This window comes from Amphiprion ocellaris, chromosome 9 (assembly GCF_022539595.1).
Source record: "Amphiprion ocellaris isolate individual 3 ecotype Okinawa chromosome 9, ASM2253959v1, whole genome shotgun sequence".
Lineage (NCBI taxonomy): Eukaryota > Metazoa > Chordata > Actinopteri > Pomacentridae > Amphiprion > Amphiprion ocellaris.
In genome coordinates this window covers 26,920,090-26,946,277 of record NC_072774.1, presented here as the reverse complement: position 1 = coordinate 26,946,277, position 26,188 = coordinate 26,920,090, and the positions used below count along the sequence as shown (strand labels likewise).

Below are 26,188 nucleotides of genomic sequence, written 5' to 3'. Positions count from 1 at the left end.
GATGGATGGCAACTGCCCGGTGGTGAGGTCAGCTTAGCCTGAAAAAGAAAATAACATGCAAGTTAAACAAAAAGGTTTATCTACAAGAAAACTCAATGTGTGGGATAGAACTTTATAATTACACTCCCTTAACTATTAGCTCTGCTGCAGTGGTACAATGGGTTTAAGCTGCCAAGAAGATTTTTTAGACGTGTATCTATTTAAAAAACATATCCTGCAAGTATAATCCAAATATAGCTACTTTGCAGTGCGATGTGAAAAGAGAAGAGAAATCATTATGTCCTTATGTTTATTACACAAAAAGAACAACAAAGGCATCACCTTCATCATATGATTTATCACTTTGACTCAAAAAAACTGAACTACTCAGCTGAGTAATGTCCTGATATGTGACCATTCAGAATTAGTAAAAGTAGAAAAAAGGCTTTTCTTTATTTTTTATACGCATCATTAAGTATGTTAAGCAAAAAAAGCAGGCTCTCGTGGATGAGGTTTAACATACATTTGTTTGGAAAACAACAGCAGTGGATGGACAGAAAAAAATTAATGCAATTACTAACAATCCATTTCATTTTCAAATCAGGAAAATGCGTAAGAAACCAGCCTTTGGTACAAAGTTATAAAAAAAAAAGGAACTCATATCTATCTGTTGATGTCAAGTAAATGTTGTTTTTTGCTTAATTATGAAAAACGTAAAGCCAAACATGAAAGCAAAGCAAAATGTTTTAGTCACAGACAAGGTACAGTCCAGGCATTTACTGTAGGTGATATTCAAGAAGGCAGAAAAACTGATGCTGCTTTATTCAGCATACTGAGAAAATACCGCGAGAGGAAATCTTTGCTCCGCTGTCTTTATCTCTGTAGACAACATGATGCTGCATCTCATGTATGTAACATCATATTTTGTGCAAAAAAGCACACAAATATGTTGCACGCAAAATACAAAATAAAGTACATCATAAATACATCAGTCTGGTTTTCACTTGGCTGAAAGTTTGTAGATCATTTTAACATGAACTAGCATTCATTTTAAGTAAATACAGGACAGAGGGAGTAGTGAAGGGTCCTTTTGTTGGTAGATATGCAAGGCTACACTAGTCAAAGCTAGAATCCAGACCTGAGCATAAGATATCCATTCAGATGGTTGGCATGAATGAATGACACACTGGCTGAGGTCATCCTTTGGAAAGTTATGTTTTCACTGTCCTCTGGTGCTATGCATGATTCCTGGCAGGTTACTCGGAGCGAACTGCTGAATAACTGAAGTAGCTTCAGATCCTTTTCTTGCCTTTCTTGTCAGTTAGGCTTCCCAGGATGCCACGTACATTCTAAGAGTGAGTTGAACTCACAGCTAAAGCACTTCTGAGTCTGTAATAGTGGAGAAGCAGTCTGGATTTGGTATATACAACAGTAAAAAGAGCAAAAAAAGGAAGGGTCCAAGTTCAGATATTATCACTGAAGGCTTCTGGTTGTTTCAAACACACAGTGTAATGGAGATCAAATGATGACCGTCTCTATGTGAAAGGCGTGTGAGTAAGTGAAGGAGGAAGTGTGTTTCTGGAGGGGGAAGGATGGAGGCACGACGGGGGTGGACGAAGGAGAGGAGGAGGTGGAGGACGACGAGGTGGGGGAGCGACTGGCCCAGCGGGACGGGAGGCGACGATTGGCTGGACGAGCCGGCCTCGAAAAGTTCTTCTGGACGGAGGAAGAAGAGACAGAAGGTCCGTCATGCTCCTGTGGAGAAACAAATGAATTAACATTTAGGATTATCACACCGTTCTGTCTACGATCTAACTCACACACTCAGATACTTTACATTTTGTCACGTGTTCCATCTGTTGTCTTCTTGACCCTGGGGAACACAACAGGCATATTTCAAACAGGAACACTAAAAAAGGCAGCACACTCATGTGAAAAGGTCACACAAGCAGAACCCGCTGATTTTGGTCAAGAGGAAAGTTGAACTTTTAATACCTTACACGTTTTGCGGTTCTACCATTTAGCAGCAGTTTTATCTTGGACGGTGCTCCTTGGGTGAAGTTAAACTAAAGCGGTGCCTCTAATTACATTCTTTTCATGAGGTCAAATAAAATTGGCTTGATAATTACACCCACAATTTCTTTAACATTTGCATGACTTTAAAGCAGCATAATCACTTCAGCTTTCTCCTTGCTGTGCTCTGCCAAGGGCATTTAGTCAGCTGGCTTCTTGCAGATACTTCTGTAATTGCAACACAGAGGCCAGAAAAACACTTCCACCATGAGGCCCCATGGAAGGACTGAAAGATGAAAGACAAACTGGAGAGAGCGATTCACCCCCTGCCTAGTATAAACTTTATCCACCACGTTGCCAGTTCCTCCTGTTGGGAGCCTTTAAGCAATGGATTGGCCCAGATGCCCAGATTATAATGGAGGCTTTGGCCTGCTTCTCTCTCTTAGCACATACCAGAAATAAACAACATTCCCACCGGAGCTGTCCTCAGTCAAGGGCAATCACTCTGTGTTTTTAGAATGGAATGGAACAGAATGAAATTTACAAGTTCATCCAGGTTCACTGGCATATCTGGCCTTCAAAGTATAGTTTGATTTTATTATACTTTAGCCAAAAAAAAGCACGCTCTTTCAAATTTGATTCAAAGTGAAGGCTTCTGAATGTTTCCAAGTTTAAAGACATTTTCATGTATGTAGAAGTGTGCACACATCTATGAGACTGTACCCACCTGCACTATGAGTTGTATCTCCTTCACACCCATGGCACTGTGGCTGCTGAGCTGTGCACGTGTGATGTGTGTCTGTGAGGTGTGTGACATCTGTGTGTGTCTCAGAGTAGCAGGTAAAGGCAGAGGGTCCATGTCCAGCATGTCCAGTTCTGTGACGTTCTCTTCCTGCCCAACGTTGAAGTTAGGGCTTGAAGCCGCCTCGTTCTGTTGTGCTCGAGCTGCACTCTCATAATTCTTCAGGATCCTTTCCACTGCCCCATAGTTGGACCTGGATCCTTCAGGCCGGGGGTATGCAGCAAGAGTGAGGGGCTTCCAGGGATGGTCGTTCATCATTCGAGGCACAGTTCTGGAGGAGTCAGACGCATGTCTTGGCTGTGTTGTCTGTCTTTGTTTTATCTCAGTAGACGTCTGCTGGAGTGAGACATCAGCTCTGGCTGTCTGAGGCTTTACTCCATGAGGATCCTCCTTCTTAGGGCTGAAATCATCGGCAGGCTGACCTGGATGGATGTTTGCAGGCAAGACAGACTCAGATAAAAAAGCTTCTGTGGCTGCTCTGTGTTGTGTTTTTCTGGAAGGACTGCTTGCTGCTCGAACTTTGTGTTTGACCTCACAATGGAGCGCAGCAGAGGTTACTGTAGCCTCCCTGGGTCCAACCTGTGGCTGTTCAGGTGAGAAGACCGGAGGGGTTTCCTGCTTTAATTTGACCTCTTGGACTTCAGGAGCACATCTCATTCTCCTCGGTTGGACCTCGGTGTAGTCTATTATGGGTTCTGAGATGGAGAGAGGTAATGTCACTTCAGGATGTGCATCCATGACGTTAGCGGTGACATCAGTACAATGTAGCTGAAAATTATTCTCTTTAGGAGATAAAACTTCATCTGATGCCTTCAGGGTTGGTTGGAAACCCACAGAGCAGGTGTCTGTTACAGTGCAAGTGTTCTGCTCCTCTACGCCACGGCCCATCTCAGCCTGAAACAAAGTTCTATTGAACTCTGCTGTTTTTTGTTCCAGCGTTATGTTTCTTCTGGAGCTCTGGAGTTTGGGGCTGACAGGTGTTATTTCCAGAGAGGACAACAGCAAATCTACAGGTAATTCTCTGACAGCTGATGGCATGTGCAGCTCTGGAGTTTTTAGGTTCACACCAGGTCTGTAATCTGAGCGCAAGTCTTTCCCAGCAGTCAGTATGTTGACTTCAGAGAAGCTTTTCTGGACAGTCCCGTATGTAGACAACTTACTGCTCGTGAACTTGCTTGCATCACAGGACCAGCGGTTGTGGCAGCAGCCTGTATTACAGTTAGAGTTTGCGGGTACAGAACATGATGCCACCACACCGTCTATGAAAACTTTGCCTTCGTTTTCTTGCAGCATAGCCTCAAACTTCCTGACAATAGATGGACTGCTGCACTTTCTGTCCACCAGAACACAGGGGCTGTGGCACTTTCTCGCCGTAGTCACGGGGGATTCTGGGATGTGGAGTTCTGTTTCTTGATGAGAGCTCAGATTCCAGGAGGAGGTGCGGGGAGGGATGGGTGGGGCGGCTGTATCCATTTCAGAGTGAACTCCAGGGCTCATCTGTTCGCCTCTGTAGCTCTCTGGATCAGCAGAGTTTCCTGTCCAGGTGTCATTCGGCCCTCTGCTGGCCTGCCAGGTGTTATCTGGTGACAAAGTGATCCAGTTTTCCCTCCCCAAGGCCCGAAGGTCATTGTAGATCTGGCTGAGGTCGCAAGGAGCTTCATCTACCTCCCGGTAGGTTTTATCTTGGCCAAAGAGGATCTCACTTTCCCCAGGTAGGCACATGGATTCAGATCGATTCCTGAAAGGAATTAAAGAGTACACTTACCCCTATCTCTTTTAACAAAATCAATCTTTGTCATTACAGCTCATGTATAAATAACTTGTTGCTAAAATGTGATTTATCATTTAGTTACAGCTCCGAAACAAACATGGCATTGAAAGTATGGCATTGGCATATCTCAGCATGTAGTGACGAGAATAATTCCATACTGGTACCAGGAAAAGAACATAGCGTTGTGGTTTTACCTCTTATCTCCACTCTTCTTTCTGATCTCATCCTGGTAGCTACAAAGCTCCTCACTCACACGAGCGATCTCCTTCAGAGCCTGAGACGAGAGACAAGTAGCAGAAAGAAAGAAAATAGACAAGTTGAATTCTGTGTATTGATAGTAAGGCACATAAAGAGAACTGTATCCTTAAAGCAACTAAGGGATAGTCAAAACAAGGGTACAGGAACTCTGCTAATCAAACACATTTATGACAGCAGCACAAAGAACTGAAGATAAGAGATGGTCGATATACTGCATCTTTAAAGTAGTAAAATCACTCACAGCATTAAGAGCAGTGGTGTTCTTTTTCTTTTCACTGCCGTAAGTCGGTCCAGCCCAAACCGGACTTTCTTGAGGATCAGCGTGGACACTTGTTTCATTCCCTTTACAGGCGTATTCCGGTGCCACTGCACATCCAGGAGGCCCATGAAAAATAGCATCCAGCTCTGTTGTATCCACAGCTGCCTTACAATCACTGACTCTGGATCTCAGTTCATCCACAAGCTCAGGTTGTGAATGATCATTCTGAGTGAACTGACCACCAACATTAAATTCACTGAAGCCATCCGCCTGGAAACAGGAGCTCTGCTGACTGTCTCTGTTACGACAAACACCGTCACCACTGATGTTCCTGTTGCGACTGAAGCCCGGTACCGCTGGATTTCTGTTTGGTTCTGACTGACTGCTGTCACTGAGCAGACTAGAGCCGGTGCTGGTGGAACGTATGCTGAGCCTGTTCACAATGTCGTCGTCTTCCTGCCTCCCGCTGTCCCGTCCAGGTCCCCCACGCTTGGTTCTCACCTCACAATATAGCTAGAAATGGGAAAAAGAAGCAGGAGGTCAAAACCTATTCTGCTACTGTTAGAACAAACACTTTGTCAACAAGAGATTTAAGATAAGAGAAAAGATAAAACTTTATTAATACCAAAGGAAATCCTTGTGCCAGACATTGCTAAGAAATGCGGTGCGGAGAAGTAGAAAAGCAATAAGATATAAGTGCAGTACAACACTGTAATAAGATATGTAAACTAAAGGCTAGAATACAACAGCAAAAAGCAATACTGGCAATTATAGTGATGTAATAAGTAATATGACAAATGACAATGAAATATTGCACCTGAAAAATGGGATGCAAATGATAATAAAATGCTGTCCATTACACTGACAGTGTTGTAGATGAAAGTGAAATACTGCACATGTGATCAAAATATTGCAAATGTAAATGAAATATTACACATGATAATGAAATAGTACACATGAAACTGAAGAAAAATATAACATATTGCACATTTCATTCTGCACACAAAATGGAATTCTACATGATACAGAAACTGATATCGCATAAATTGTAAATTACATTGATATTAATGTTTAAATCTAAGTGTTGGATGTTTTCCAATGAAGAAGGAAAAGCAAAATTACTATTAATTTATTTTATTTAAAATACCGTTAGTCACAACTAGACATCCATTCAGGCTTTCTGCAATTAATCTACTGTCACTGGGTGGTTGAGATGAAATTAAATATATGGGACGGTCATGAAAGGCTCACATGGTGTACAGAATGTAAATGGCGTAATATTTTAGATATATTGCTTGATCACAAACTAAAGTTGGATGATGAGAAATCAGGCAAGGCAGCACTAAAACTAACGAACATTTTTAGACCAGAGAAGATTAAAAAACATTCAAGGAATTCCTTCAAATAAAACTGGATAACCTCTGGCCCTCTACCATGGAAATCTCAAAATAGTCACTATTTCATGTTGGCTGGGCTCCTTTCCCATCACGCAACATCTACAAGGGACTACTGCCTTTTAGCCTGCTTTATTCCTCTGTTACTTTGCTCTCTCATTTTCCGGTCTCTAAGGGGCAAATGAGAGCCACATGTTCTTTTCATAGCAAATTGTTCCAGTGCATTCGCTCTCTGTCCAACTACTTGGGTTCACTCATAAAAAAATAACACTAATCTGCTCTTCTGGGCATGTCGGATTTTAATTCACTGGTAGACTCGTGCTTTGTCATCACCCAGGCTAAACTGCCTCTTTCTTTTCCTTTTTAATTCTCTCTTAGGCGTATTAATTGGTTCTGAATTACTTCCCTATCTTTTCTGTCTTATCCTATTACACTTTTTAGTCCACTCATTTTAATCTAATTCCTTCTTTGTGACCTGACTTACTGAAGACATTTCTGATTATGGGTGCAGCTAAAATTTGTCTTCCATGACAGTATATCTGCTAAATATTTTTTTTAATGGATACTGGTTGATGCAAAAATATTTTAAAAAATGCTCATAAACGACATAAAACACCGGAATATATTTAATTACACTAAAGACAAGAAGATTTACTACTATATAACAGTAAATTGTCCCATTTGGGAAACTGGAAGCAGCTAAGTTTGTGCATTTTTGCGTGTAAAACAACAATTAATCTTATTGCTGATTTACTTTTTGGTCAGTCAGATACTCAGTTAATTGACTAGTTGTTTTCATTGCTCATTTCCCCCTAGCACAAATTTGCTAAAATAAGATCTATCATAAAAACCAAAACAGGACCAAGATTAGTTTAGAGTTAGCTCTCTAACTGACATGAACCTACATATTTCTAAACATAAACAGATCCATATTTTCCTAAAGTTTTGTTCCTTTTTTCAGCTTTTCCTTCAGAAATAGGTCAATAATTTGGCACAAAAGTGGTACTGAGGTCACCATATCCATGTCTATGAACCTAAAACGTCAAAATGAAAATCTTGACTGGATAATAAACATTTCTGACTAACAGATTACAGACACCTATGGAAGAGAGCATTTTTTATCTTTTAATCTTTTATAAATGACTTTCGGTTGCATGCCAGGTTACTTCACTCGAGTTCATGGTCCATCTCAAACTGTTTCAGTCTCAGAGATCAGAGGAGCAGCAGAACTCTCGGCCTCCTCGTTGGACTCCTTCCTGTCTTTAAACTCTGCCGTTGCACAGATCTTAGATGTTGTTTTGACAGTGTTGATGCTGAGCAGGATATGTAGGAGTAACGTGTTACACACTGCAGATAACTCAGCACATCGGAAGCCATGTTTCATATACGACTTAGGTCAAACATCCTCGGAATGATGCCCAATCAAAAATACGGAGATTGGAAGAGTATTTTATATCTTTGAGAGTTTCTTTTACTCACAGTCTTGCTTTTTCTTTAATCTATATCCAACCTTAACCACAAAGCAAATCACAAAATGTGGACGTGTTCTCAGTTAGACACACACTCAAAGCATCTTACCTCCTCTATTTTCTTCTGCATATCCTTCAGCTGACTCTCCCACTCTCTTCTCTCCACGTTGAACCTCTCCAGCAACTCGGCTTTCTCCCTCAACCAGTCCTTCTCATTGTGCTCCAGGCGACAGCGCAGGTCCATGGCTGCTGAATGTGTGTCGGCCAGGATCCTGCGCTGCTCTTCCCTCTCCCTGCGGAACGTCGAGGTCTCGCCGGTCTGTTCTCGAGGACTCCGTGACGCCACAGAGCCGGATCCTGCTGCTGACTGAAGCCCTCCACTCGCCAACCTGGTAGCTTCTCTACCCTCCAACTGAGTGAAGCAGACAGGGAGAGCAGAGGGCACAGAGGAGGAGAGAGAAGTGAGATGGACAGGGAGAGAGTGGGAGAGACGGTGGTGATAAAGGATTGATTGCAGTTGGAGAACCGGAGGACGGGAGCCAGATAACAAGACATGCAAAGCAGGGGTGGGAGAAAATGTCAAACGTGGAATTAAGAGAATGAAGGAGCGGCAGGAAGAGAAGGTGGAGGAAGTGGGGGGATAATGCACCGTGGGGATGAGTGTGAGTGGGTTCATGGGAGGGAAGAGGGAGAAAAGACAAAAGATTGAACAGTGAAAATATCCTGTAAGAACTCACACTCTGGGTTCATGAGATCAGGGGTCACTAACACAGGATACAGTGCAGGATACGGTAGATTCAGGGACAGAATAATATGTCTGCAGATGTGGACTGAGCCAAATGATACTCTAGTGATGCAGTTTTTAGGGAAAACACAGATCCACAGAAAGACAATCTCTCAAACTTCTGATTCCTAACAACATTAGAATAATGTTCCATTATTGTTCTAATTAAGATATTACTGACTGCCCGCTACTAATGCCCTTTGTAAGTAAAATACCACAGGCATTTCCCTTGGGACTTTCCCTGATCCTGGGCCTAAAACTTAAGCTGAAAGGATGATGCTACTTTACAGAAAATGAGAAGAAAGGTTGCAAATCTATACACTGACTTATTCTGTGTTCTTAAGACAGACTCCAGAATTTACCAAGTGAATTTGATAGCGACAAAGACTTAAGACTTGGTGTTCTCTTAATTTAGAAAGATGTTCTCAGGAAATCCCCTCTGAATTGTCCTTTTCACAGAAAGTTCTAGAGAATATCCTGATTTAAAAAACAACTAAGAAAAAGGGTGTGTTTTAGTGCATAGATCTGTACATTCTGTGGTAAATGTGCATTCTTGTTGCTCATAAAAACGGAGAAAAAAATGTTGGCTTTGGTGCTGGAAAGAGCCCAGGACAACGCCTGTGCATGTGCATGCATTCATGTGCCTTTGTGTTTGTGAGAATGTGTATGTAGTGTGTGTATTCGAGCATGCCTCAAAGTGTTATTTCAGTGTTCAGCCACAGACATCAACCAAAGCCTTGGTACAAGCCTCGGTCATGGTGCTATTTCTGCCTGTGGCCTCGGGTCAAGAAATTATGGTGTAGAAAAACAAGTCAAGCCATTCTGTCTGCCTGTGGCTCTTCTCAAAGTTCTCCACAATTAGAGATGGATGATGATGGGTGCTGTCCACAGTCTATTTCAATGTTGAAATGTAAACAAATAGTGAAAGTGCAAAAACAAGATGCTTATTAAGAGTCAAGCACTGCTTTCATTGTTTGAGATTGCAAAGGAAAACTGTCTTGTGGAGAAGCCGAACATGTAAACAGGAAGACTGATTACAAGCATCATATCCAGTTCACAGAAACACTCTCATGCACCTTAAAGTCAGTCCTAAGGAACAACTTCCAACTCCTCTTGGCCACCCTGACCGTCATGGCACAGGGTATATAAAGGTAACTGTGTCACCAGGGTGACCCACTATAAATAGCGGACACACAGCCTTGTACAATGTCACATTCCGAGGGGGGGGTGGGGAGCCGAGGTAAAGGGAGGAGGGGGAGTTGGCTGCTAAGACAGAGTAAGATGTCTCCTAGCTGCCAGCAGCATTCATAAATCAGTGGCATGCGGAGAAATATGCCTGGAAATATCCGGCCCGAGACTTCTGCCTAGGAGCTTGGATGCTTTCTCGGTATTTGGTGGTAAAAATGCCCGAAAAGGATGTGGAAGCAACATTCAGTAGTGACATGCAGCTGTAATCTACTGTGGAGAAAAGGTGTGTAATTAAAATCGCAAGAATAGAACAGAAGCAAACAAACAACTGTTGATAAGCTGCCACCGTGTTTATGCTAAACTGACTCAGAGCCCAAAATCTCTGGTATGGTGATTACAGTAGATCACACTCTGTATCAGCTGAGCCAGATTTATAATGATGTACTGATGTAGCTAAACTGTTTGTCTTCTCCACCAATCCAATGACAAACAATATAAATATGTTGATTACACTATAAAGTAGCAGGTAGTAGTAGACGTTTCTCTCTTCTGGTTAAGGATTTCTATGCTGTGATAATAACCAGACACCATTTTACTTCCTGGTTCACTGAAAATTACCTCAAAATTCCAACTTTGTGAACCTAAAAGTGCTGAAATAAATGAACCAAAGAGTTCAGCTGAACCCACCTCAGTAAGACTCAGCTGATCATCGTGATCAGTACAAACAGCCAAACTGTCCCAGCAATTACCTTCAAGCTCTTTCACACTGTTTTCATTCTGTCTGAGCTAAAAATGGCCTCTACTGGTACAGTGAAACCAGCATGTGGAAAATGACTGAGGAGTTTCTCACCCATGTTGAAATTGTTCACATTTCACTTCGAAGTGAAATGAAGATGACACCCTTCTAGCTCCACTGACCTCCTCACATGCCTTCTAGTTAATGTTTTTCTATGTTAAGATCAGCCTGATGTGTTCAGCAGTTCATAAATAAATAAATTAAGTGAAACTAAATGGAAATTCAGTCCAATTATCAACCTTCTGTTTTGGGGGTTCTGTCAAAATGCTGCATTACATAGTTAATTACATTGTTTATGAGGAAAGGATTTCAACAAATAGTGGAAGATCAACAGCTAAATTGCAAAGTAATCTTATTTTCTTGCACTAACATCTGTTTATGGAAAAACTGACTCTAAAATGTCCCATGTGGAAAACAAGTTGGCTACAAATGTGTAAGGTCTGTAAATCAGTCACTTGATTACTCAGCTGCAAATGATTTCAGAAAGCCTGATTTGTATTTTGAACCTGACGAGCAGCCTTAGATTAGCACTTGGTAAACATGTAGCCAAAGCTATAAACTGTGGCGGGATGTGGCATGAAGACAAAACAACTTTTACAATGGAACTAACCCCACTCAGCATGGCTTCACCCCAAGTCACATTTCCATTTGCTCTGTTTGTGCAATCAGTGTAGAAATCTGTGAGAGTTTCTGGATGTGTGTGCAACTCTCCATTCAAAATCGCTATATTTCGAATATTTACACACGTGGAAAGACACAAACAACCATGAGAACTTTGCAAATATTCAAAAAAGACAAACACTGTGACATCTATCCTGTCCTTGGTGGGTGACTGCCTGTGATACAAATGCCTTACATGTATCGGCATCTTGGCAAAAACATTGTCTATGTTTGTGTGTCCTCCTGCATAAACTGGATTATCATTCTACCGCTGCCTCACTGGGCTTAACAAACACAAAGCAGAACAGTAAATGTCTGTTTTTGCATGGCTCTTTGTCAACCACACTGTGAGAAGGCCAGACGGACAAAGAGAGGAGCTGAAGAGTAACAGCGTGTCCTCAGCTCACATAAAGGGAATTACATTAGCTAAACTCACTATATGTGTGTGTGTGTGTGTGTGTGTGTGTGTGTGTGTGTGTGTGTGTGATCTGGTAAATCCATGTTACTCTGCTGAATTCCTGTGTTATCGTGTCACCAGTGCTTTTGTCCAACTGCTCTCCAGTAGCATTGCAGCACCTTGTTAATTTCCAGCACCATATTATGGAATTTCTGAGACTTCATCGCCGTCAGATTAAAGGAGAGCTGTGTGTGAGGAGCAGATGTATTAACAATCAGTGTTATGTCTGTGATAAGAATCAGACGGGCTCAGATGATAAAGATACTGTCGCCACAACAGCACAAAGAAAAAACAGATATAAAAAGTACGAAGACAGTCAGCAGGCAGAGAAATCCAAATCTGAACAAAGTCAAAAGTTTTTTAATCTACAAAGGCTGAACGAGTCTCATCAGGTTTGGACTTTAGTGCAGCCAAATAAATCCATCTTCTGATACACCCAGCAAGAAAAAGCTAAATCCCTAACAGCCACATTGCTTTGAAGAATAGCTTTGTACGGTCATTTAAGTGATCGGTCCACTGCCTGACACAGCGTGGCACCGGTATGCAAAACTTAACTCTGGGTATTTTCTGACCATTTCAAGCACACTTAACAGTAGCTTTCCAATGCCAAAACAGACTAATATCTCATCTGCTTAGAGCTAGCTGGTGAAAGCCAAGTGTCATCTGGCTGAGCGAAGACTACTAAGTTTGTCTACCCAGTGCAAATCTTTTGTCTAAGCTGAGGCTTGAGTTGGACGGATGCCACAGTGACTTATAACCCTGCCATATGGGTGGCGAGTCCAATTTACACCACAGTGAATACCAGGCATGCACAGACACGGGAAAATGCACAAATATAATATACACAAGATCTAAAACATCCTTCCATGTGTGTGGGCAGTTCTTAAGGATTGCTGTTAAACAAGATACTTTTTGGATTACTACACTCACACTTTTGGTTGTGTCAGCACACATACACACACACAAAGTCATGCTTACAAAGCTGTACAAAGCAACACACCAACACTTTCTAAAACCCTGCAACTGTCTAGCTGCTTTTTGTGTACAGTCAAAGACTCTAAACCCCCACCCATACAGCATCATCCTCCTTCACCTACCTGTGCAATCCTGCATTTGAGCTCAGCCTTCTCCAGCTCCCAGGCACATCTGTCTCTGGTGTACTGCAGCTGGAGCTCGCTCCTCTTCTCCTCCTCTCTCTTCACCTCCGCCTGCACTTCATCCAAAACCGTCTTCAGGTCCAGCAGAATCCTCCTGTTCTCTCCTCCCTGCGTGGAAACACAGTTGGTAGCAACCTTGTCAATCAAATATGTCAGAGGAACTGCCTGCTCGTCTAAATGCACTGACAGTATCACACCTCTCATCACAATCACACAGAAGATCTATGAAGGAAATCAATGCTTGATAAGAAACCAGATTCTGAATTTGAATCTAGTAAGGATATTCTAGGAATATTAAAAATAATACCACAAAAATGACAAATCTACTGTGACTAGTACACCTGAGATAATTAACACCTTCCCATGCGTAATGACGCACGGAACGCGCACACATAAATACACTTAGCTTTCACAGAGGAGGTAAATATTCCCAAGTACTTGTATGTCAGCCACTTCTCTCAACAATGACTCCTTCTCCCGCATCCATTCTTCCTTGTCCTGTACGTGTCTCTTTTTCAAATCTTCAAATTTCTTTTTGAGCCGAGTGTGTTGTGTTTGCTGCTGCTGCTGCTGCTGCTGCTGGGGTTCGGGACCGGGCCACATTTGTCCCCTGAGGATCTCAAGCTGCGTGCCTGCTCCACCCTCTCCTCCACCCGGGGAAGCACCGAACTGGGGCTCGTAGATCTGACTGAAGACGGTGGGTGGAGAGGAGATCCTCCTCAGCGGGCTGCCGTTTTTGCCCCTGCCTCTATCTGCCCTCTCCATCCTGGAGCACGGCACAAACTCCCATCCCTGAGACGGCACGTATCCCCCACCGGCACCGCCCCCACCGTGCAGCCCCGAGCCGTTCATAAACGCACTCCACATTTCCCAAGTGCATTAAAATAGAAAACTTTAAAAAATAAAAAAATTAACTCGACTAATTAGTAGAAGCTGATCACCAAGCTATTCTGAAAGTATCCATGTCTGCTGTGGAAAGCATGCATTGGAATAAACTCTGATACAGTTTAACGTAGTTTTCCATCAACTCTAACTGTTGTGGTGACCAGTGGCGTAACAGCGCCAGTTATCCAAACCCAGCCAGATCCCCCGTCGGCCACACAGCAGCACTCAGGGCAGCAGACACCGCTGTGCGAGCCGGACCGGACGCTTTGGTCCCCTCCATGTCCAAACGGAGACTCGGTCAAGCAGTCATTCTGATTCCAGAGTCTACACAGTGCTTCCTATTTATCTCTCTGTCTTCTCCTCACTGCTTCTCGTACATGTTTACATGCAGAGAGCTCAGGACGCTGCGTGTCTCTGCGCCGCACTGAGGCGACAATCCAGAGCTTGGATGTGACAGACACCCAGTAACCGCTCCGAGGCGAATGGGAGAAGCTCCCAAAAATATCCCGGAGCGCACTGATGTAAGAGCAGCGGAGAGTATTTTTACACCTCCCCTGTAACCAGGACTTTATTTTCCCGAAGCCAGATAGCTGAACGGCGCCTGGAGGAGGCAGCGGCCGTTAATCAACACCGGGACGCTCTAATTAGCCGCGCTTCGCTGGATGTGCCACCTTGCGCTGTCCCCATGGCAACGAATCAATTCCGCTGGACCGCAAAAACAGCGGTGAAGATAAGCAGTTTAAGACGAGCCAGCTACTTCTTCTCGACCATGAGAGCACAAATTGTTGCACTAAATGTCCACTACTTGTACAAAACAACTCCTGGTGTCTTACCTTGACTGTAAACAAAGCTGGCTCGTCCACCTCCCTTATTTTATTTGGAGCAGCGGTAGCTTTACGCACATCCTCCTGCCATCTGCTGTCTTAGTATGAGAGGGGGATGACTATCACGAGGAAAGCGAGGGGTGGGATTTTATTTGAGAGATGGATCAACAGTAGCTTGTCTGTATCAGGCCTGAAAAGAGTAACTAAAGCTAAGTAACGGTGACTACTACTGACTGCTGCACTCTTACCTCGATCCTGAACGTCGCAATAAACGTCTTGATTCGAAAGCGCCACAGATTGGAGCCGGTGAAGCAGCTGAAACGCAGCCTGCGCTGGAATGCAATGGCTTAGTTAAAAACAACTGGAGAGCCTACAGCTGAAATGATGCTTTCATTAAGTGGAATAAAATCCCCCGTTCTCTCTCTCTCTTTCTCCTCTTCCCTGCACAGCTGGCTCTAATATCTGACGTAAAACATCCCACCGGTGGGTTGAAAGCAGTGGACCGGTACCGCCTCCGTCCTGTTGGTCAGGTCCGCTGGTTAAACAGACCCTCCTTCACTTTTTTGGCTCTGTTTGTCAGACCCACCCAAGGGCGCTTTTACACAACCCTGCCAGTGCCCCCTGCAATACTCCCCACAGCTCTCTGGATAATTCGTTGCAGATTATGTTGACATTGTGTCATGACTCAGTGCAGTTGCCTAAGAAGAACTTGCAAGACATGAGCCCATTTGTTTCAGTGTCAGACAGTCTGAGTGTCAGTGTTATTGTGGGAGTGTGTTTGGGTGTCTGTGTGTGCACTGCCAGGAAGCAGGGGCAGAGTCAAGGGGTGGCCGAGGCCTCCTCAGACTGAGAGCCCATTCATGATTTCCATGTCTGATGCAGGCTGTTCAGGTCACACTACAAAAGGTCCACAACCTTCATATCAAACAGAAAACGGATGATGTTTCAGAAAGGTTGGCTGTGACTTTGCACTTTTTACAAGATTTGATAGCAGCCATAGCACAGTATTTTGGGAGAATTCAGAACTTGATATTGTAACTGGGCACAATTGATGGGAAGTATGTACAAATCAAAGCATTCCCAAAGTCCTGCAGACACAACTTCAACAAGAAAAGCACTAAGAGAGCGCAGTACTCCACCAAGGCTGCTCAGTCGTATCATTTCCAACATCTGAAATCTTGAAAAAATTTGTGGCTGAAATCATGGCACCATAGAAAATGGCCATTTAATACAGATGTACCCACAAACAAAATGACCTTGCGCTGAGCACAGGTGTGTGTTAAGCATGTGTACATTATGTACGGATACCAAATGGCGTAACCTGAATATGTAGCAGGCGGCAGGAATTGATGGGACTTGGAAACACTCCCACAATTTAATCAGTTGTTCCCAGTATCATTTCTGAAGGATGAATCCCGGTAAGACCCCAGTGGTCGATTTCTGGTAGAATCACAATCATGTGATCATCAGCAGGCAGCTGATGTAGTGTTCACTTGTAGTCATAGTTACAGTGACACCATGCCGCTATCTCACAATGATACAGAAATCTTTAACAAATCCATGGATCCAGACTATAAGCCGCATCACTGCCAAAATCTAATCACTTGGTCCTTGTGTCATTTCTGACCTTCCCTGAAAATTTCATCCAAATCGTTTAGTCCATTTTTGAGTAATGTTGCACAGAGACAGACAGACAGACAAACAGATGGATGAATGTACGTCGATCGTCACATAACTACACCACATTCCTTGGCGGAGTAATTAAAACTCTTTTTAGAGTAGCAGAGAAAGTGACATCTTGGTCATTTTTTTTCTGCATCCAAAAAGTCTGTTATTTTGGTCACCTATTTTCATCATTCACTTATGCAGGCATGTATATATGCTAACTATCTAGAAGTAACACATAAGGACTCATAAAGAACAAGCTTTTTTGTTGTTGCTATCAAATGATTTTTAAAAAAAAAAAATCTAAAACTGTTTTTCCAAGTTTAGTTTTTTAATGGTTGGTTTTAAATTACATGTCAAAAATTACATTAGCATCAGAACATAACTCCAGCTCTATGAGTAAGTGTGTAGCCCCCAGATGGCCTTCATTATTAATCATGTGGGTTGGCCAGAATTTATGGTCAATTCATGTTCCCTGCACCCAAATCTGCATCCACAAGGTTATGCATGATGTGAACTTTGTCATCCACCCAAGTAAGTGTGCTGACTGCACAAGAAAACAAATGACGCTTCAAACAAATGCCTGTATGAGACTGTATGAGGAGATTCTACGTCATCCGCACCTTTAGAATTCATCATTAAGAGTCTCAGCCTCCATCACTGGTTACAACACAAACTTCTGCAATTACTATGTTTTTCTACAGCAACATGAAAAAATCACACGGATACAAGAAATTTTAGATCGAGAAAGAAAATCTTATTAACCTTTGGCGTTACTGACCCATTCACAATTCCAACACTGAAGAGAAAACAATGCAACTTAAGGCTACAGACAAGACAAGTTTTAGCTCTTCACTTTGTAAAAAATTATTTTTACCTCTAAAAACTGGCTAAAGTTTTCCCCACTGCATTTTTAAATCCAATTAAAGCTCTTGCACACCCACACAGATCCTTGCAGATACAGTAACTGATTAGACCTCTGCTCAGGTTGAAACTAAATTGAGCTACGAAAGCATTCAGTCATAAATTTCTGTGTAGTAATGAGGTTGAACACTGTCCCACCTAGATAAACAAATAAGTGAGGGAGGTGTCAATCAGTTTGTGCCCACGCAGTCCTGAGAGGAAGGCAAATTAGGCATGAAGTGAAATCACCTGTGTGGGTGTATGATGGATGTATAGAGCCTTGGAGACAACAACATTTTTAAAACTGGAACTCAAGATTGTGTTGAAAAAGTGACTCAGTCAGGGAATTTAACGACATACTCACCTAACACTCCACCGTCGCACTGAGCTGTGTTGTCTCCAGTAAATGTTGAAAGCATCGGAGTAGATGAGTGGCTTGGGTCATACTTGGAAAGTGATAATATCCTGTACCTTGAGTGACCTTATGCGATGTGTTCAACATAACAGAATGGAAATGAATGAAAAAGTAAATAAAAGAAACAATGAAAATGCGCATATTGGTGAATAATGTGCTTTACAGAACAAAAAACAGGGTGAAAAGAAATACCAATTTAAAAATGGTGGCATAAGAGAGTGAGGAAAACAGAACGAGAATGAGGATCAGTAAAATGATGGGCTGGAACATCTTGAGAGATGAGAATGTAATGAAAAGGGGAGAAGTGGGAGTGAAGAGTAGAATGACAAGCAGTTAGAAAAAGAAAAGTGATTATTAGTCATTACAGAGATTACAGTCAGTCATGAGTTGGCTTACAGACAGCGGCTCCTCGGCCTGTTTGTCCTCCTGCTTGGGGACGTCCAGCCGGTCTATGAAGCTCTGCAGCTCCTTCCTGAAGGCCTTCATCTGGGCGTTGATACGATACAGGAGCTCATGTTCTCTGATCCTGTGGAGCAAAAGTAGAATTTGATGAGCGCAAGACAGTAACAGTGTAGTGATCACACGGTACTATAGGGTGTATTTATTACCTGCCACCTTCCTCATCCTCATCCAGTCGAGCAAACAGCTCCCCGTTGGTGACGTACACTCGAGCCTCAGCGATGATAGTGCTGGTGTCAGCGATGAGCCTGTCGATGGTCCGACCCAGCCTCTCCGCCTCGATGCGGATGTCTATCATCTGTTGCCGGTCCTTCAGGCTTCTGGATAAAAAACGACTGTCTACAGGTGAGTAAAGGGAACGTGTGGGGGTGAGGCAGCGGATGTTCCTCACCTCGTCCGAGTCGCTCTCCCCTCCTATAGGGCCCTCGCGTTTGCGATGCGGAGGGAGGAGGCGAGGGGAGGAGGCCGAGGCTGAAGGCGTGTCATCGTCTCGTCCTCCGTCGCTCTCGGCGTCGCTGTCCCGAGGGCTGGCACGGATGCCCAGGTGGGAGGCCAGGTCGTAGCGCTGCATGTTGGAGAGCAGCACGCGGTTCTCGTACTGCAGCTGCATAACTTTGCCGCTCAGCTCATTGATCTGCAGACGCGCTGCTTTCAGCTCCTCCTGGAGGGCCTCCACTTTAGCAGGGTCAGCTCCTCCTGGGGTTGGAACAAGGCAATGATGAAAAGTGGAACACCTCTGCAAATTAGACTTTAATGCACGGCTCCTGGAGGTTTTATGTAACTGATTTTTCACTTGGCACAGATTTATTACGCTGAGAGAGAAGATAGATCTCATTCTCTGCAGTGAAGTTGTTTTATTTCCTGCAAAAACAATTTACCTCCTCCATGTCTTGATCCGGCTTCATGGGATCCAGCCTTGTATTTCAGTTTATTGAGCTCATTTGTCACCTAAAGATAAAACTGAACGTTAATCCCATGTTTGTTTAGTATTGGTTTGCGATTCAAAAGTCTCAGAGTAACTGATGATCAAAATATTAGCAACAGATAAGAAACGGGAGACATTTGTCATCTTACATACAGCAGCAGTGTATAGCTGGGTAACAACAGAAGGCATACATCTTATTCTATATGCAGTCTGTTGCAATTTTAACAGAAAGTGTGCAAAACAGAAAAAACAAATGAGGCCGTTTATCCCTTTTATACCTTCTGCTTTTCAAACATTTGCTTCTAGTTAATTTGTGACTCAGAGTCCATGTTGGAATTTGTAGAATTTCTTGTTAGAATTTTCATAGGACAGTCCACACCATGTACCTTTTTGTTCTCTTCTTCTACATCTGCTAAATTCCTGCGGAGAAGTTCTGCCTCATCCTCCACCAGCTGAAGCTGCTGCCTGAGTTCTGACAGAGCCTCTCCCTGCTCTCTGCTCTGCTGACCGCTGCTGCTGGAACCGTCCACTCCTGCTGCCGCCAGACTAGGAGAGGTGAGAAGAAAAGTACCGTTAGCTATGAAATTTAGCTTCTTTGTATTATATTTTTTGCAAAAACAAAGGTTTCACCAACTCAACCATGAAAACAATTCATGAAATTGCAGACTTGATTGTCTGCAATGCAGGAATATAAATGTTCTTCTTTCCATATCGGCTGTCATTACATTGTAACCAGCAATCTCCTGGTTTAATCCAGTTTCCAGAATGAGTACCTGTCCTCCCTCATGTCATCCAGCTCAGCCTTCAGTCCTCTGTTCTCCACCTCCAGCTCCACAATCTTCCTCCCCAAGATGTTGGCCTCCTCCTCCACGAGGCGCAGACGGAGCTTCAGCTCAGATTCTCGGGTGGTTGGAGGTCCCCCGGCTTCACCTTTAGGCAGCGGACTGTCCACATCCCCGTAGAAGGATCGGTACTTCTGCAGCTCCTGCTCCAGCCGATCCTTCTCTTTGTCGATCTTTGCCATCTTTTTCCTCATCAAGATGGCTTCCTCTTTGATGAAGGCTAGCTGGCATTTCAGATCCTCATTTTCTTCCTATGAAGAGGGGAAACAGTTTGTTTATTTGCCTGAAGTTTCCAGGATTCTGTGTGCAAGATGGATTTTTACAGAGAGCCATGTGAGAATATTAACTAGGGATGTAGCTTGTCTTCTGCAAGTTGTAATTACTTTGGCAGTGTGCTTAAAAATCTGCATTCCCACACTATTTCCTTGCCTAAGCACATATTATAATCATTACGATCATGTTTTTCCATGTTTCTTTAGCTCACTATAAATCACGACTCTCTGACACCCAGCTGTGCATATTACATTTTGTTTTCATTTGGAAATTGCATTGGAAAATAACCACATTACCAAACATATCCTCAGGTTTATACCTCTACAGTCTAATAATGCAGATGCTGACTCACCTCGATCGGGGTCTGCGGAGTCTTTCTCTCTGCCTTCTGCACATCTTTACTTCCTTTTCTTTTCAGTGAGAGCTGCAGGGAAACAGTGGTTACATCATCATCATCATCATCATCATGATCAGCTCGCTGTTTTCTTACTGAAGGCAGTGATATCATCCAGATTTATGGAACACTGAAGGCTCACTAGTGGAAAAATGGGACCGCTTAAGCTCAGCCTCAAGAACATTTCTAGTAAAATATTCAAATTCAAATCACACTGCTCTCATTTCAAGTGTTATTGTAGACACTTGAAGTAAAAAAACAAGGCCAAAAAAACATCCTTGTCTTTGTTCGAATGTGTATCTCAGGAATCTTAAAAGGAGATTAGGACATAAATCTGTTATGTTACCGCTGGGCATTGGAGGAAATAAGTAAAATGGCATTGTGCTTAACCAAACGTACCTGTGAATTTAGGTTTGTTTTGTAGATTCTTTCAAATTTCAGTCCACATTTATTTAATTCATCACAACGTAGGCAATTATGTACAGCATATTGGTCTTTTATTCAATAACAAAAACTTTACATTACAGCTCTATGTGTATAATGTGAATAATGCATGTGTATATGTCAGATACTGGCATGTACTGCCCTGTAAACACTGCTCTGTTGACAGTGATTCTTAGACAGCATTTCACATCTTCAGCGTGACTTTTTGCAGTTCTCAGACAACAGTTTGCATTGCAGAATGGACATAGGAGGCAAAGAAATAAGACAAACCCTTCAGTCTCTCACCTCTTTGGCTTTCTCCAGTTCATTCTGCAGGGCCTGTTTGGTGACCTCCACCTCTATCAGCTGCTGCCTCAGCTTCTCGTTCTCCTCCTCCGTCTTTGTCCTCTTCTCCTCCACATTTTCCAGCTCATGGTGCAAACGAACAGACACATCCTTAGCCACCTGGAAGAAGGGATAGAAACAGAATTAAAGACAAGAGTTAGGTTTTTGATCCTGAATATGTCCTGAACAATGCTCAGCTTTCCACAGTCTCACCTTCAGGTCTTGTTCCAGACTTCTGAGCAGCTCTCCATCCACTTGGCCACTTTCTGTGAACCTGAGCCTCTTCCTCTCGGCCTTCTTTAGTCGATACTGGAGGATCCGACAGTTCTTGTTGGCTCTCTCCAGCTCTCTGCGCATGTCCTGCAGCTGGCAGGCATCTTCCTCATAGAAGGTGTCCCGCATCTCATCCATCTCTGCCCGCATCTCCTCGATTTCATTCTAACAAAACACGTGCGTCACAAAATAATAAAATCTAGCATCTATCAACAAATTAAAACGCCAGGCCCTTTTAAATACGTATTTTTCAGTAGCTATGGTTACCATGCAGCCTGCATGCATGTAGGCCTACAACAGGTGCGACCGTCGCATCACATAATCTGCACGCAAAAGAAATCTAAATTGACAAACTCGTAAATCTACCTTCAGATCCTCGTTTTCGTCCTCCAGCCTCTCGATCTCGTCCTGCATCGTCTGGTCCGGCTCTGAAGCCAGCTGTGGGGTGTGGGGCTCCGGGGACAGCTCTGGCTCTGAGGCCGGTGGAGAGGCTGATTTCGTCTGCATCTTTGTCCCTTTCTTCCCCAAGCTCTTATTCAGGTGAAACTGTATGAGCTCGGACTGTAAGCATCCCTCCTTCCAGAAGCCGGGCCCGCAGCCCACCGTGCTTTTGGAGCTCTTCTTGCTGCTGCTCGTCGCCGCGGCGGCCTCGCCTCCTCTCGGGTTTTTGCTCCTCAGTTTGGGGGATTTGGACGCGCAGGGCTGGTCGGAGACGACGCGGTTCGGATCCGCTCTGGAGGGCGAGGAAGCATCGGCGACCAGACGCGGAGAATCCTCTGCCGGCTGAACGGTGGCGGCGGCGGACGGAGGCCTGCTCAGCGTCGGGCTTTCAGCACCAGCAGCCTGGACAGCAGCCGCGCCTCTGACGGCTGGAGAGCCTCCGGCCTGCCGCTCCCTGCCGGTGGAGACGGGAGAATGACCTCGGCTGCCTCTCCCTCCCCCTCCTGCTCCTGCTTGCTTTGACGTGATGGGCTTTGACGAGCTGCTGCCTTTCTGCGTAGCTTTGGATCCAGAGTCTTTCTGGCCGGCCGGGGACGAGGATCGCTGCTGCCTCCGGCTGCTATTGTCTGGCTGCCGCGGCGCGTCGGCAGATGATGGGTTCATCATGGTGTCAGAGGCTCAGCTCACCGTCAGCAGCATCCATCCCTCCACCAGTGTCCCTGTAGCTGCAAAATAACTGACTTTTTACATCTAAAGGCTACAGAAGATGGACAGAATCACAGTCCTGCTGCTGGTGTTCTACAGGTCCATAAAATAGTTTGTTTCTTATACTCAAAGGAACTGAGTCTGCATCCAAGCATCATCATGCATTTTACATGGAAGCTCTCAGCCAGGATAATTAGGTTACAGTGGAAGCTGCCAGCAGGTACGTGAGCACCAGTGATCATGCAGCCTGAGATCAGCTGCAGCTCCGGTAATTAGACCAGGAGCTACACTTGCGTCATCTGCACCCAAAGGCTGGAAAGACAAGGAAATGTCATTAACCCCGAAGCAGTAGACAGACATTTAAACAGCTGACAGAGAGCCGGTTCTGATCTGATCCAACAAAGGAAGATCCAGAAGAGCATCATCTTGACTGCCAGCCTCCATCTCACTGCTCAACATCATCGATGACTCACTAACCAAACGGATGAAGATGAGCTACAAAAGTGTCACTAAACCTCCTTTTAAACCTATTGCACTGTTGGCACAGTTTTTCCTTTTGTTGCTTCAAAAAAGCAGCAAGAATCGACTTCCTGTCACACAGTCTCTCATTCAGCGCTGATAAATTGAAGAATTAGTCCAAACAAGAAAAACAGCTCAACTTAATGCATCTCCTCCACAAAAACAACTGTGAACAGGAACAGTAAATCAGCCTACATTGGAGGCCTGACAGCTCAGAACACAAAGTGGACCACAGACAGACATTTGCCCTTCATTACAGGTTACTGCTGCTCACATTCATCCACAACACGCGTGTCTACACAAAGAAAAAGACATTAACACGGGGGAAACATCAATTCTACATGAATTTCTTACCTTTTCTGGGTGCTTTTGTCGGATGCTGAAGGGTAGTGGTGATGGGGAAGAGATGCTGAGTCGAGCGCCTCCCAGCCACCGAGCAACCTGTTTCAATATTCATGACATTACATCATCGCTGGGAGGAGATGGAGCTGCACGCAGCAGGCTGCTCTCATTGGAAGAGGACGGGATGCTCAGTCTGTCTCTGTCTGAGCTGTGATTGGATGAAGCCCTAAACTCACCTTGTATTCACTCATTTAAACTGACCTTGACTTCAATTGTCCACTACAGAATGTGAATGTCCTGAGGCTGAGTTCAGCAGAGCTTTTAATTTGAGACTTCAATGGACAAAACTCAACAGCTGCTATTGCACAAGAGCAAGTAGAGCAGATTTTTTTAAAAAGAAATTAAGCACCTGCAGGTTTTGGGGAAATCTGTTGCAACATTATGTCTTTTGATTTTCATTAAACTATAATAGGATAATAAAGAAGAGAAATGCACAGTGATTACAGCTGAAAAAGCAGAATTTATACAGAGAAATTATTACGATAATTATTACGATCAAGCACCTTGAATTAAGTGTTGACTTGTGGTTAAGACTGTTAAATAACTGTCTTTTTTAGATGACAAACAAGAAAAGCACTTAGAGAGCGCAGTACTCCACCAAGGCTGCTCAGTCATTGTATCATTTCTGATGGATGAAATCTTGAAAGAATTTGTTGCAGAAATCACTGCACCATAGAATGTGGCCATTTACTATAGATGTACTGACAAACAAAATGACCTTGCGCTGAGCACAGGTGTGTGTTATGCATGTGTACATTATGCACAGATACCGAATCACGTGACCTAAATATGTAGCGGGTGGCAGGAATTGATGGGACCACAATTTAATCAATGGCCCTTTATCTTTTCCGAAAGATAAGTCCCGGTAAGTCTGCAACAGTGGATTTGTAGTAGCATCACAATCATGTGATCATCAGCAGACAGCTGACGTAGTGTTCACTTGTTGTCATAGTTACAGTGACGCTGTGTCGCTATCTCACAGTGATACAGAAATCTTTAACAAATCCATGGATCCAGACTATTAACTGCATCACTAAATCTAATCACTTGGTCCTTGTGTCATTTCTGACCTTCCCTGAAAATGTCATCCAAATCCGTCTGTTTTTGAGTAATGTTGCTAACAGACAGACAGACAGACAAACCAACGCTGATCGTCACATAACTCCACTAGTGATTCCAAAACAACCTGCTGTCATTTTTTTCAGATTAAAGATTACATTACACATAAATATGTATATTAACATATACATGTAAATTTCTGTTACATCTTCATTTGTGACCTTAAGTGAAATTCTGTAGTTCACTCATAGAGGCTCTTATTCTAAAGCAGTGATGTTCTGTTTTTAAAGTTTCACAATCTTGGTTATACTTATTACTGTTTCTTGGCTGCTGCTCTCTTTTTCCCAGTTGTCATCTTTATTTTTCTTTTACTACTAATCTCAAACTGAAGCTGGTGCACAATTCTTCCATACTTGCATTACTCAGTGCTTGGATCAGGCAGGCTCGGCCTTAGTTAGTATTCTTAGGGGATAAATAAGAAATTTAATTTAGAATTGTGTGTGCCACTCATTTCTCCCAGCATTTGTCCAAATCTGCATTGGCAGGAAATGGAAATTAGAAAGGTTAGGTTTGAAAGCAGGTTTTCAGTCTTTCCAGTGGAAATAATTATGGAGGACCATTTGTTCTATTTAGAAAAAGGTCTTTAGGCTCACCATAAACTCACAGCATCGTCATTCTGATTCGGTTGTATTCCACTGTCAGGGCCAAACTTACTTGACTAATCCTTTGCCATTTTTAATTCTTGGCCCTGCATCGATAGCTTCCTTAAACTCGATAAGGAAAAAAAATAAGATAAAGATACACAACAAAGGAGGTGCACTTGTGTTGTCTGCATCACCACTGTGTGAGGAAAATAACAAGTAAATCTGCAGAAGTGCCAGAGACTGACTCGGATTGAAAGCTGGGATTTGCTCTGCTCTGTAAGTTTTATGTCATCGGCTTTAAGCTTCTGTCAAGGCTTCAGTAACCACAGCTCTTGGCCTCCTACCTCTGTACAATCCATTTGCTTCTGTCAAGGCTGCTTTTTACAACACTATATCCTAATCTGCGCAAAAGCAGCTACTCTATCTATTGTAATCACGCTTTAATTGCCAGACAGAATGCTGCGGAGCCAATCAGCCAGATTTGCGAAAGAACAATGATCCTTTTTTCCTCTGAGCAGGATAACAGATGTTTGGGGTCTTGCAGTCCCTTTCACAAATTCACCACTTCCCCCACCTCTAACGCCCTTCTGCCCCACGACTATTCAATCATTTGCTTGCATTAAAGTGACAGATGTCTGCTTCATGTGTCTCAGTCAGGATTATGGACATAACAAAGTGATAATTGGCTAAAAAAAGAAGGTATCAGTTATTTTAATTCCTGTGTGATGCTGGATAATTTACACAGTCTGACATTTTCCTATGTGGACATTTCAATCTTTGTCACTGTTTTCTGTTCTGATGTATG

The 26,188-nt window shown here is 43.4% G+C and overlaps 1 protein-coding gene across 3 annotated transcripts; it reads right to left on the bottom strand.

Moving 5' to 3' along the window:
• Positions 1–275: 275 nt before the first annotated feature.
• LOC111589139 (protein SOGA3-like) lies at positions 276–23,783 on the bottom strand. Of its 3 annotated transcripts, XM_055013553.1 has the most exons (12): positions 23,633–23,783; positions 21,980–22,779; positions 21,554–21,778; positions 21,302–21,460; positions 20,531–20,602; positions 19,837–20,156; positions 19,450–19,609; positions 19,017–19,086; positions 18,288–18,834; positions 18,076–18,205; positions 17,629–17,949; positions 12,958–13,095 (listed from the first exon to the last, which is right to left on the bottom strand). In XM_055013553.1, exons 2-11 carry the CDS (start codon positions 22,718–22,720, stop codon positions 17,839–17,841), a joined length of 2,535 nt encoding a protein of 844 aa, XP_054869528.1. In that variant the 5' UTR covers positions 22,721–22,779; positions 23,633–23,783; the 3' UTR covers positions 12,958–13,095; positions 17,629–17,838. The 3 variants fall into 3 exon arrangements, with proteins under 3 accessions (XP_023155640.2, XP_023155650.2, XP_054869528.1); XM_023299882.3 differs by lacking the exons at positions 17,629–17,949; positions 18,076–18,205; positions 18,288–18,834; ... (6 more) ...; positions 21,980–22,779; positions 23,633–23,783 and adding exons at positions 1,594–1,734; positions 1,817–1,852; positions 2,720–4,532; ... (2 more) ...; positions 8,055–8,357; positions 13,426–14,659 and having other exon boundaries at positions 12,928–13,095; XM_023299872.3 differs by lacking the exons at positions 17,629–17,949; positions 18,076–18,205; positions 18,288–18,834; ... (6 more) ...; positions 21,980–22,779; positions 23,633–23,783 and adding exons at positions 276–1,734; positions 2,720–4,532; positions 4,760–4,839; ... (1 more) ...; positions 8,055–8,357; positions 13,426–14,657 and having other exon boundaries at positions 12,928–13,095.
• Positions 23,784–26,188: the final 2,405 nt, after the last annotated feature.